Consider the following 13,084-nt stretch of genomic DNA (forward strand, 5'->3'; position numbering starts at 1 on the left):
AATTTTCTCAAGCTAATGAAAATATTGGTTCCCTTTAATTTACATTTTTCTTCTAAAATGGCCTAATTTTGGGCGTAGCCACAGTTTCATATCACTAAAACCACAGTCTGTATTGAAGTTTCCAGCATTAAAATCCACTTGAGTTCTGTTTTCAGTGGCCCATGTTGCTAGAACTTGTTACTGTCCCAGTTTTATAATGCAGAGTTTTATTTCTGTATGAGGAATAGAATTTACCTTTAAAGATCCAAATAATGGATTTTCTACTTTAACAGGCTTTGTACAGTCTTGTTAACTTTCAGCTGCACAAAAGTCACGTGTTATTAGGTGTCATTTTACAAGGATAAAAAATCAGGAATATTAAAGCGCACTTGCATGGAATCCAGAAAATGCAGTTGATCAAATTTGATTTCCATTTGTTTTATTATATAGAGAAAGTGCTGTAAAGTAGGAAATGTACTCAGTTAATAATGGTTAGATTAAATTTGTAGCCAACTTTTCTTTTTTACCCCCAGGCCAGATAAAACTCATTGTTAGACAACATAGGTTCCCTCTTGTGGTTGACTTAACTTATGAAATGGCTTTGATTTTTCAGCACAGTGACATTCTGAGTTAAACAACTTTTAGTTAAAAAAAATAAATGTTAATCTAACTTAAAAAGCAAAGGTCCTAGAGGAAGCAAAGAAAAGAGGAAGTCCTAAAGATTTTGGAAGGTTTCTCATTTCCTTTTGCTATTCCTTTAGTTGTTCATGGGTTTCTCTTTTTTATCACACTCTCCAGTTAAAAACAAACAAACAAACAAAAAACACCAAAAAAAACCCACAACCCCACAAAACCAAACAAACCCACAATGAAATAAGCGCAAACTAATTTTTGAAAAAAAAAATAGTAAAAGACATTTAACTGTTAACATGTAGTACATTATAAGAGAATGTATTTAATTTATTTTGGCTCAGCTGCTTGTTTACTTGACTGGATACAGGTCAGAAAAAAGGACCACAGGTTATGGTTATTTTGGTTTTAAATGTTGTCAAATGGCCATTTCAACTTGCCCATTTAACAATTGACAGAAAACTGTAAATTTAGTAGAGCAGATAATTCTTTCACAGTAAGTCCATTATTGCATTCGTAACTAGAGCTTCCCTTTGGATATGTGAAGTAGTGGCTGAAATGTTGGTTACTGTGCCTGGCACAGTGCATTTCATTTGTTTGATAATGAGTAATATTAATCATTCGTGGTGGCATGGTGGTGTCTCCTTCATCTTGGGAATAAAAGTGTTTGACAGGAATTTGACCTTTCTTTCTGCTCAAGGAATCAGTAAATGCAGAGAGGTCCCAATTCTAGTTCCACAGGGTTTATTTTCAAGAGTTCATGTAAAACATCTGTGTAGCCACAGGGCTTTTTCTAATTAAGCATAATGGCCATAAAATTTCACAGCTATTTAAATTTACCATTTGTGACTCAAACTGAAATATTAATAAGGGTGCAGATCAGACACAAACATTAATGTAGACTTTATTAATGTCTAGAGCTGTTCAAGGTTGTGCAAGCGAAATAAAAAATAAACAAAAAAACCCTCATGAGATTGATCGCTTACTGGGCATTCCCATTATGTTTCTTGTGCATTAGAGGAACTGATTAGCATGCAAATTGTAAAGAGGGTATATTGATCCGGATACTGAGATAGGATAGTCTGAGTCCTATATATCAAAACTGTGAGCTAAAAAAAAAAAAAAAAAAAAAAAAAAAAAAAAAAAAAAAAAAGAAAAATTCACAGTAAAAAGATGAAAACAAAGTAAAAGGGGGATTGTGATCTGGCTTTAAAGATTTAACATATTTGCTTTGTTGCAGGCTCTTAAGAACCATAAAAACATGGATTTCCTATGCAGTATATACAATACCTACATTTCATCTTACATTTCACCTTTCTTTTTGTAAGCTTTTTGTGATTTTGCTTTCAAAGGAAGTGGGAACAGGCCTTTGGAAAGAAAATGCCTTAATTAAGTTACTTCATCTGCATCATATTTCTTTATATTCTTTGGTGAGAAGCTAACCTGAATAAATGCTGTAAGGTTATCCCAGTATGGTAACATTTCTTAAACAGATGGAAAATAACTAACTGCAGGATGTGAAGTCTAAGAGAAGTTTGCTCTGAGGAATCATTGTATTTAGCTCTTTTTTCTTTTCTTTTTTTTTTTTTTTTAAGGGGATGCCATACTGCTGAATTGGTATTGTACAGCAAAGCCTTTGTTATTAGTGTAATTGCAGGGATGGAAAGAGAGAAAATGACAGAGACACAGAACAAAATACCTGGAGCTGGTCAGAAAGCAGGAGGCACAGTTCCTAGAAAATGAAGAAATTAAGATGTCTTCTTATTTAACCATTTTCTTTCCATGCTGCCCCACAAATTAATATTTCCTCCTGTGGGTGAGGCTTCACACGATGCTTTGTGATACTTGAGACTTAAGGCCAGGTCCTGAACTGCTGTATTTCCATGAATAAGTAAAAGCCATGAGCTGATCAAATGGGTCAGTGGTGTGCACAATACCCTGCTTTGTGCAGGTCCTGGATTAGGGAGCGACTTTGGGGCTTTGCTTCTTTGGGCAAACTAGGGTTTGTAAACACAATAAAGCCTCCTTGGAGAAGCTGGCATTTTCCAGAGAGCTTTCACATCTGCCACTGTCTGATTATTCAGCCTCAGCAGAGGATGCCTACCTTTCCAGCCCCAGGGTGAACGCAGGGTTTCCAGTTGCTATTTTGTGAGCAGGAAGCTTCTTGGGAGCAGAAAGCAGTTCAAAACTAGGGGTGCAAAAGGCTGTTAAATGCCACTGCATTTACTGCACCAGGGAGTTCAAAGCAGTATGGACAGATGTAATGAGAAGAAAATGCAAGAAGGGAGAAGGAGTATTAGAAGTATTGTATTTAGCCCCCCCCCCTTTTTTTTTTCCCCCATGAGATGCCATACTGATAAATTGGTATTGTACAGCAAAGTCTTTATTGTTAGCGTAATTGCAGGGATGGAAAGAGGAAAAGTGGCAGAGATCACACAGCAGAATACCTGGAGCTGGTCACAGAAAACAGGAGGCACAGATAGAATAAAAATCAGAGAAAACAAAATGCATTATAATAAACAGAAATGCACACGCTTTAAAAAGCTCTGAACACAGAGAACAAATGGTCTGTAATCTACTTGTGCTGTAGCTGTTGCCATCATGAGAACCTGAGGAGCTGGAAGGGACAGCAGTTTGTCAAGGATGGGAAGCAACCTGCCTGGAAAGCCTTGGAGCCTGAGGTGGTTATGAATTAATTAATTTTAGCCCTACTGGGGAAACACAAATGCTAGATTGTTTTTCACACTTTGGTCTTTCTCTGGTGTTTATAAACCAGTCAAGTAGTATTTCCTAGTACTCTTGCCCCTTTAAAATTTAAAAACTACCCCAAAGCATTACCATCCCAAAATATTCTGCCTTTACATGAGCTGTATAGTGTTTACTGCAATATAGATGTCTCTGAACTTTATTCCTAGGCTGAAGAGTGGAAATAAGCCAAACATGGTAATGGTGAAATAAGAAAACAATTAAACTGTTAATGATAGAGAGCAGTTTGGAATTATTTCTGATACGTCTCTGGGCAGGGAAGAGCTCATTTAGAGGTGCAAAAATGCAGATCTCTGTTGTCCTCCTTGATTTGCATCTAAATTTAGATTTTATCCCTCCTAAAGCATCTTTGAATATGATAGACCTTTTTGTCTGAGAGAAAAAAAGATCAGGCTGTGTGACCTGATAGTGTAAGACTCAGTATTTGAGAAACTTTGAGTGTATTTATTTGTGTGCTGTATGTGTCTAGAAGTTTCATCCCTCACATCCTTGATGGTGTGGAACAGTCTAGCTGTTGAAACTGAGCTTATATAATGACAATGAGAAGAGTTACCTGATCTCTCCATGCAACTATAGTCCATGCCACTGTCTAAAATCTGTACTTAATCTATTACTCTGAATGGGTTTGGGTGAATTCTAGGTGCAGCTTAACCAACAGCAGTGGGTTTGCACTAACCTTGCAATAGAAAAGGAAAAGTAAAAATAAAGAGGTTCCAGTTAAAAGCATCTATTCTGTGATTCAGTAGAAAACATGAGACATGCCCCTCAGGCTTGCTTTTCTACATCTCTATATCTGCAATAGGGAGATTACTATTTTGGTAAGTTCTTTGCACATGAATCAAATACTTGCTAAAATATTTAGGTGCATAAGAAGACAGAGTTGCTGGTTTGATTAGTTTGTTAGTGGGTTCTTTTTTCTACTGGACACCAAAAATAAATAAATTGAGCAGAAACCCTTTTTGGAGGTGATCAGAAAGGGAGAGGCTGCACTGTGATTGCAGTGGAGCCACAAGTCTTTACTGACGTCCACTGGAAATAGCTGGGTTTACTGTGGCCTGTCCCTCCTTTTGCCCACCAAGGGGCCACAGGATATTTCTGAGGCCCTTTTCCAAAGTGTTATTTCAAAACATGGTGTCCTTGGAGGGGTAAGTGTTGCCAGCGACTGGGCAGTGATTGGGAATTCTGCTGTTTATATTTTATTGCTGAAGGCTGGTAGAACTGGAATTGTGATTGAGAGCCTGTTGTTCAAGAAATTACTTCTCAGTTGAAATAGAGCAATGAAGTTTGATGCATTTTCTGAGATAACAAAACTTAAAATTGAGGTCACTGATGGATTACATTTATCATGATTTCTGTACAGGGTCTGTGCTGTTAAAAGTTATTGAATAGGAACATGTCAGATGATGGTTTTCACAGCTGAGCCTTTGTTGTCTTTGTTGATATTTACAGGAGAAGCCCAGATGTACAAGCTAAAGAAGAACTGTGGAAACATATTCAGTAAGTATGGCCTTTGTAGGGTCTGAGAGATGCTTGGTCTGCCTTTAATGTAGTTATTCAAATCTCCTCCACTGTGGCATTACACTGATTTAGTTTCAGTAAATTATGTATATGTTAATAAATTCCTGTGTCTAGAAGATACTGCAGGTCACTGAGTGCACTGAATAGCGATTACCAGTGTATGTAAATAAATTGTTAAAGAACAATACATAATTTTAGAGATTTATTTCTGTGTGGCTTCCAAAGTGTCGGTATCGACACTTTTAGCATGACACCCCATTACCCCTTAGGCAGATACTTAGCAATTCCAAAGCACACATAATGTTCATGATATTGTGAAGCAACAAGATCAGATTTGCAGCAAGGTGAGACGAAGGTGGAACAGGATGTGACATGCAGTTGAAGCAATCAAGGTGAAGTTACACTTATTTCAAAATAGGTGTCCTGTTTTGATGTCAAGATAGCTTCAGGGCTGATAACAGCTTGTTTTAGTAAATCTTTTTAGCACAATATAATAAAAACTTTTGCACTTCAGTTACTATTACCTTTTTTACTTTTCCTAATCCTTTATAGGAAGGAACTTGTGGATCCATCTGGCCTATCTGAGGAGCAATTGAAAGAAATTCCATACACTAAAGTAGAGTGAGTTTATGTCAGAATTTTTTTTTGTGAATATAAAAGCCCACTTTTCTTACTTTACTGTGAACTCTGTCCTATTGCAATAGGAATGGGTTTACGCATAAACTACAAGCTCATATCTATTCCAAGCACTCCCCTAGGATGGGTTGGGTGGGGATACTTAATTTGAAAATCAAATATTTTTCCTTTTCAAAATAAGAAAAGAATCATCTTAATCTCTCTTAATCTCTTCCACACACTCATGAACTTGTCTGTATGTTCTGTATGCCTCCCTATGCTAGCTATGAATCTTTTTTATATTATAAACTACAGAATCAGAAAGAAGTGAATGTAAACAAGAAAATCCATTTTTTCTTAAACTTTTTCTTTGTTTTAGATATTCTGATCATCCAAGGCACTCTTTGACCTCCGCAGTCCATCCCCTGGCTTGTCATGGGCAGCTGCCAGGGCATAGCTATTTCCTTAAGAACCACCAGTGTGATAATTGCCCATTTGGGATTCCACTTATCAGTGCAAGCAGATGAATGTGGCACAAACGGGATGCTGGGTTTTATTATAATGTGCTCCCAAACACCACTAGGCAGAAAAGGCTGATGTTATGGGCGTATAAATTAATGCACTCTTCATTAAAGTTTCATTCTCAAATATGTGCATGCCAGTTTGTGACCTGTGCTCTTGTAAAGCATTGAATTCCAAGTACAGACTTCTAAAAAGAAGCCTCTGCCGTTTAAATTCAGCCAGTGCAAGAAGCCATTTGTTATACTTTAGCAAGAAATGGGAGGACCTCTCAGGCTGCAGCTGAATTTATGTTTTGTGCCAAAGATCTGGTTTATCAACCCCCTGTTGTGAATTCTGTGTCTCTCTTAGGACTCAAGGTGACCCCATCCGCATCCGGCACTCGCACTCCCCTCGCAGCTACCGGCAGTACCGGCGCTCCCAGTGCTCTGATGGGGAGAGATCTATCCTGTCTGAAGTGAAGTAAGTGAACATGGTTATTAGCACCGAACTAGTCTAGTGCAGCCCAAAAGCTGTTTAGAGACCGGGGTGGTAAGAAGCAGCATAAATACAGCGTGCTGGTGGCACAGGGTTCAGACAACCCCCTAAACAGTGCATCTTCAGAGGTAAACATCAATGGTACAACTCCAAAACCATTCATGTCTGTTCTCAGCCACAGTGGCTTTCTTGATCCATTTGGAAGGGGGAAAAACTGAAAAGGCTGAAATAAACCTGTACTGGTCTAGGGTCTAGTGGCAGGTCATAAAATTGCTTTGGGGATGAGAATTCATGAGTTGCTTTCCAGATAATTTCATCCTTGGTAGTGTTAAGATGTTACCTGTGTTAGCTCTGTATTTTGTTTCATGAGAACTCTAGTACAACCCCCCTTGTCAATAGGTGGATCAGTCTTTCCAGGATGACTGAAGAGTACTTATGAATGGGTAAGCAACAGCCCCATTTTCAGTTGCAGCAAAGCCATAAAATTATGAAAAGTAGTTCCCACCTAGGAGGCTGATTTTAGCTGGATAGCACCCTGACGGAAGTGTAGCACACCCATAATTTCAGATGATACCTGTCTTTGCAATAAGGGTGGCTGGGCCCTGGCAGAGGTTGTCCAGAAAAGTTGTGGCTGTCCCATCCCTAGGAGTGTTCAAGGCCAGGCTGGATGGAGCTCTGAGCAACACGGGGTAGTGGAAGGTGTCCCTGCCCATGGAAGGAGGTGGAACTGGGTGATCTTTAAGGTCACTCCCAAACCAAACTATTCTGTAATTCAATGATGTTCTATCAATGTGGGCTGCTTCTGAAGACCAGGAAAAGATAGGGATGGGCTGGGCTATGCCCTGAAGGTGCCCACAAAGGATCAGCATTCAGGTGTCCAAAGTCAGGTGATAAAAGCCTTTTAGATCTATAGAGCAGTCTGGGTCACTTTCATTGTTCTTCCTCTGCACAGTTACAGTTTACTTTATTAAAGCAATATCCATTTTATGATATCATAATTCCAGTGTCAAAACTGATCTGGTCCCTCCCCTGCCTGTTACACGATCTTCAGATGGGAAAGGTCCAAGCATCCAGCTGACTCAACAGGTTAGTGATTGGACATCTTTTGCAATTTTCTTTTATACTGGAGGGACAAGTGCGACTCTAGTGCTTTATTTAAAATGGTCTTTGTTTTTCAGTGAAAAGTAAAGATGAGATTTTTTTACAGTAGCACTGTGAATTGAATTTTTGTATTTTACTTACACTTAACACTTTGTCTGTATTCCAAAATACATGTATTTCCCCTGTGAACACCTGCTTCTGCTGCCGGAGAACTCTTTCCCAATCTGATGCATCCCTAACATGTATCTGTGCTCCTCACAGAAGGAAAACTGACTTTTACAACTTCTTGAATTATGCAGACGTGGTGGTGATGCAGTTGTAATCACATCATTTATTCACCTCATTTAGAGGTAGTCAGAAGACTTTTTTCGCTTGGGCTTGAAACAGTGTTTCCCTTCGCCTTCACCTTCACCTTCCCTTTCGCCTTTGCCTTCCCCTTCCCTCCCCAAACTTCCCTTCCCAGAACTTCCTTTTTTTCTTTTATTTTTTCCTCCCTACAAACACTGAATATTTTTTTAGGCTATTGACATCTAAAAAGGACAGAACTTGCCTTTTGTTTAACTAACTTAATCATTGTCTTTCATCATATATTACACTACCATATCTCTGAGTTTTGGTAGTTTTATTGAGCTCAAAATGTGAGAAGCAAATTCTATTCAAAAGCACTTGAAGGTTTTTGTACAAACACACAAAAGGTGAACCAAAACATGGAAGGAAGAATTCCAGATACCTAACTTACCATAGCAGTAATGTGAAAATGTTCAGTGTGTACAAACACATCTCTTTTCCCTCTGTCCCAGGCTCCCTCATAACCGTGGCCATCAACTCCTTGTGTTTGCTTGCAGTGTTTTGCTAAATATCAAATAATTAGTCATGACATTTCCTGAATAGACAATAGCACAAAGAGGCAGCAGCTGGCAGGAGGCAAGAGGGGAAAAAAAGTTCTGTTTGATCAAATAAATGTAGAGACTTTAATATTCCTGATGCATGTATATATATATGTATATAAATATGTATATGATTACATATAAATATGTAATTTATATATGTATATAAATTGCCATACCCATAGCCTAAGGCTTTCATAGCAGCAGTTAGCAAAAGACAGTGTTTAAATTCTGTTGTATCTTTTCAACAACATGTTTAATTTATTCTCCTCAGAGGCAGAATGGATCTAAAGACAGCCTAATAGAGGAACCATCTCTGCTATTCAGTAATAACGTTGATGGAAAACCTGCCACTAAGATCGTAAAAACTGTCCAGGTGTCACGCTTCAAGGTGGAGACTTGACTGATGAATTGAAGATGGTGAATGGATTTTGGTCTTTGGAAAGTCAGAATTTGTACAAGGGAAAGAACTGAAGTTGATGTGGTGGTCTTTCCTTCAGGTCATCTGGCAGCGCAGCCTGCTTGCTGGGAAGACCAAGCAATAGTTTTATCACCAACACCATTCTAGTGGTGTGAATGATTGAGGACATACAACGAATGATTGCCTGATATACAACCAAAACCAAAAGTTTTTGCAAAACTGAAAGATCAGCAGTTACATTTGCAAAAAATGAACAATGACAAAAAAATTGCTGCAACAAAACAGGCTTCATGGTCTGCTCTGTAACTGAATAGCCTTGTTCCAAGAAGTGACTGTTAACTGACATGATCAGGACCAGACGCTTCAAGATAAGTAAAATTGTCGCATTTTTGGTCAATCGTGCAATACAGTGTGATATGGGGAAACTATCTTCACAATTTATATGGGGATCAACTTATGTCCTGAGACATAAGGAAAGAGCTCTTACAAGGGTTATTTTAGCCTAGCACACTAACAAATGCTTGTGTTGTTGATACAAATTCTGACTCGACCCATTTTAGCTCAAAAACAATAGACTACATAACACGCTGTAGCAGTGAGTTCCAGAGGTGATTCAGACTTACTTTGCTTTGGGCGGGTTTAAGTGTTCTAAATGTTGAATGTCCTTTTGTGTAGAGACACTATTTAAATGAACATCCCATACCACAAAAATACATTTACCAACTTGTAGTAAAGCACACTGGAAACTGGGGAATATAAATTGACACACTGTGTTAAGACTGCTTAGCAAGGTACTTCACTGCTGGTTAAATGAAACTTGTGGAGTAGTATTTAAGACAGCACTAGATTAGCAAAAGCTGTTTTAGTATCTCATATAAAACCATCTGACTTTTCTCTGAGCCATTTCTACTACGTTAAAATTACAAAGGAATTATTTCGGGTATGATAACTATAATTTTTTTCTATCGTCATGGTAGGAATATTAAGTTTTAATGATGCTGCACATGGAGTGGGTTATCTTCTAATATGTATCAGAAGTGATGCCTGGCTCTCTTCTTGTCCCATCACTTCTTACAAATATCTGAAAGTCACTTCTCTGCCTCCCTTTGTCCACAGTTAGCACATGGATGAGCCTTCAGGTGTTGCTCACTTGCTAGGGAGCTTAGCAGAGCCTTTGTGTTGTGGAAGTAATTTTTGCTAAGTGTAATCATTGAACTAAGTATTGAAGTTGTCAAATAGTGTTGTAAACAGCTGTAGCAGCTCACGTGCCTTTCTACATCTGTCCTCTCTACACTCAACCCCCACAACCTACAGAGATTTGCAATAATGCTGTGTCTTCCAGTCCAAGCAACATCAGGGAATTGCAGCCCTGTCAGAAAAGCAACACTGCTTGAGAACTGGAGTTAGCATAAGGTGTCTAAATTTCACTTTTGAAGAGACATGGGATTACTAATACACATTTTAACTGACTAAAATGGTAAGTGTTGTACAGTGTGTTTTATTTTCCACTTCATTTTTTGATTCTTCATCGTTTCATGATCTGAGGTGGTCGGGTGGATGTTACTAGCCAGGGCAGCAGCCATACAGTTTGTATATTCCTATCGCAGTATGGAGTTGGGAAGTGCTGCATCCTGCCAGGGAAGGCAGATTCCCTTAACAAATACTTTTCTTTGGTGATTTACTTGGGACAGCTCTGCTTCTACAGTCTCAGTGAACAATTCTAAGGGAAGAAAAGAGTAAGAACCCATTCATAGTAAAAATTCAGTTTTCATGGAGGTTCTCCAGAATTTTTTGCATTTACTATGGATTTAATTCTAGGACGTTGTTGGGCTTGGCTTAAAGTATTTGCTCAGTTTTGTAAGTTTGTTAAATGGTTTCATTATCATTGCTCCAATTTAAAGTGATCCGTTAGGATCTGTTTATGACTTTGTACAGTACTGTCATGAACAACAGTTTAAAAAAGTAAAAAAAAAAAAATCCAAACCCAAACCACAACAAAAAAATCCCAACCAATCCCACAGAAAAAAAAAGTCATTATGGCAAAATGGCCTAATGAAGGTATCTTTTGGAAGACAATTGAAAAATGACAAACTATACAAGAACTGGTTACAGTGTCTGCAATGAAAGCTGCTCCTTGTTCCTTTGAGAAAGGGTTCCAACTTGGAGTATTACACACTTGCCTGTAGTTTGCTGCTTTCTAAATCATTACCATTAGTTTGCTATCCTTACTGAGGCACAGGTAAGTAGTATGTATCTACTACTGCAGGAGGACTTGTGTTATTATTTGCAAATTATCTCTATATACTGTATCTATCTTGCCAGTCTTTCAATATTGATCAAGAAGGTTTATATCCAACCTTATGTTTTCCTGTATGCTTTCATCTTCCTGTGGCCTTTTGTGTGTTATTGCTGGATACCACCAGCCAAGTGTGTAGTATTTTACTTACTGCACTACATCAGAAAATAGGCTTCTGTCAAGTCTAATAGTGAAAGTTTTCTATTCTCAAGTCACTGGAGAATTGTTTCATAATCAAGACAACTTTTATGCATTTAAATGAGAAATTTATAAAGCGAGCCCTAGATTTGAGATAGTGGTCTTCTTCCTGACAAGACTATGTAGGAAGCAGGTTTTTCAGCAAGTCTGATGTTAGCCTGGGTCACTACAATCCAGTTTTGTGTCCACAAAAGACTAAAGATATAACGCCCCTATTCCGCATTTTCCAAATGTTTTGTTGTGCCAAAACAAGGCAAAACTTACAACAATGACATCACTGTCAGCTAATAGTACAGAAAAATAAATATCTTTCATATATGTGATCCCTTTCCCTTTAAGCTTCTTTCCTCAATCATTTGAGGAAAAGCACTTTTTTAAATGATCTTTTTGTTTTTGTGAGAGATACACACAAGGGATCAATCACTGAAAGCACTTACTGTGTCACAGCTATGCCTTCTAGACCCAAACCAGCTCTGCATATCTAAGTGACCAGCCTCTTACCCCTCTCAGCTACACCTTGCCCTCTCCACTGTTGCTACCCTTCCCTAGCTCTCCTGAGGCATTCACTGCCTAGAGGCAGTTGCATTTTCAGATCTGGAGTCTGGATGTCAGTCTAAAATACTTGTACATCCTGATGAGTCAGGCAAAAGACATGAGAAGCATAACAGTGTCATGAAGTTGACCTGGGGTTGAATGCCATGCAGACCTGTGCTCACTTGGATTGGATAAAGGACTGGTATTTGATGCATTCTCATCCTAATTTTCCTGAACTGATATCAGGCCAACGATTTTACCTTTGTGCCTCTGTCTTTACCTCTTCTGAGACTTCCAAAAGAACTCTCACTAATTAGCAACAATTACAACATAGTTATAAAACCTTTTGCAAATCATGTGTTTTATACAATAAAGAGAGCTTGCTAACCACAGCACAAAAGCATTGTGTGTATCCTGTACTGATTTCCTTGCTTAGTTGGCTGGTTTCTTTCATTAAGAACTAGCCTTGACCTGCTGTTTTCTACACTGGACCTCTATTCTAATCAAGCTTATGATACTGACTGATGTTTGTTGAAAAGCCATTACCATTTAAGATGCCAAATTCATTCCCGGTGAATATTGAACTGAAGAGACAGCATGTTTTCTTTTGGGAAGATTAGTTTAATTCAAAACTCCCTAGAAAGGTGTTTGAAAACAACATACATGAACATACCAATGTGATACATTTGTTCTATGTACATTAGGTATTCATGAAGAAAGTATGTTTTATTTTAAAATGAGTTTGATAGGTGGCTGTATCAATACTTGTGTCCAAGTTATTTAGAAGTCAAGTAAACCTTGAATTTTTAGGGCATTGCATGGTTGCCTGTGTGTCTTATTTACATTACACCAAGGAGTAAAGCCTTCAGAAACACAGATCCATTTGACACCACCATCTGGTAGAAACAGGTGTAGTAACAATTAAAATCCACTTGAGGATACAGCTTCTCCAGATTAAGTATTTTATCTTGTAGCAGGAAGTTGTCAGTGTAAGCTTTGCATTTCCAGTGCACATCTATACCAGTTTCTTTTCTCACCTAAAAATCACCAGAGAGCAACAGCAGACTATGTAAGCTGTCAAACGCACAGATACAGTGCCAGACACTCTCTCCGTAATGTTTGTTTTTATTCCTGTATTTGTTC

At 38.3% G+C, this 13,084-nt stretch overlaps 1 protein-coding gene across 4 annotated transcripts in view; it reads left to right on the top strand.

Annotated features, from left to right (window-relative positions):
• Positions 1 to 12,755, top strand: part of EPB41L4A (erythrocyte membrane protein band 4.1 like 4A) — a 127,075-nt gene extending 114,320 nt beyond the window's left edge. For all 4 annotated transcript variants that reach the window (XM_063421796.1, XM_063421797.1, XM_063421798.1 and 1 more), the window contains exons 20-24: positions 4,825 to 4,872; positions 5,446 to 5,514; positions 6,379 to 6,489; positions 7,509 to 7,590; positions 8,767 to 12,755. In XM_063421796.1, coding sequence (XP_063277866.1) covers positions 4,825 to 4,872; positions 5,446 to 5,514; positions 6,379 to 6,489; positions 7,509 to 7,590; positions 8,767 to 8,895 — 439 coding nt within the window. In that variant the 3' untranslated portion in view covers positions 8,896 to 12,755. The remainder of the gene's footprint in view (positions 1 to 4,824; positions 4,873 to 5,445; positions 5,515 to 6,378; positions 6,490 to 7,508; positions 7,591 to 8,766) is intronic.
• The last annotated feature ends 329 nt before the right edge of the window (positions 12,756 to 13,084 follow it).

The sequence above is a fragment of the Prinia subflava genome, chromosome Z (genome assembly GCF_021018805.1).
Source record: "Prinia subflava isolate CZ2003 ecotype Zambia chromosome Z, Cam_Psub_1.2, whole genome shotgun sequence".
NCBI lineage: Eukaryota > Metazoa > Chordata > Aves > Passeriformes > Cisticolidae > Prinia > Prinia subflava.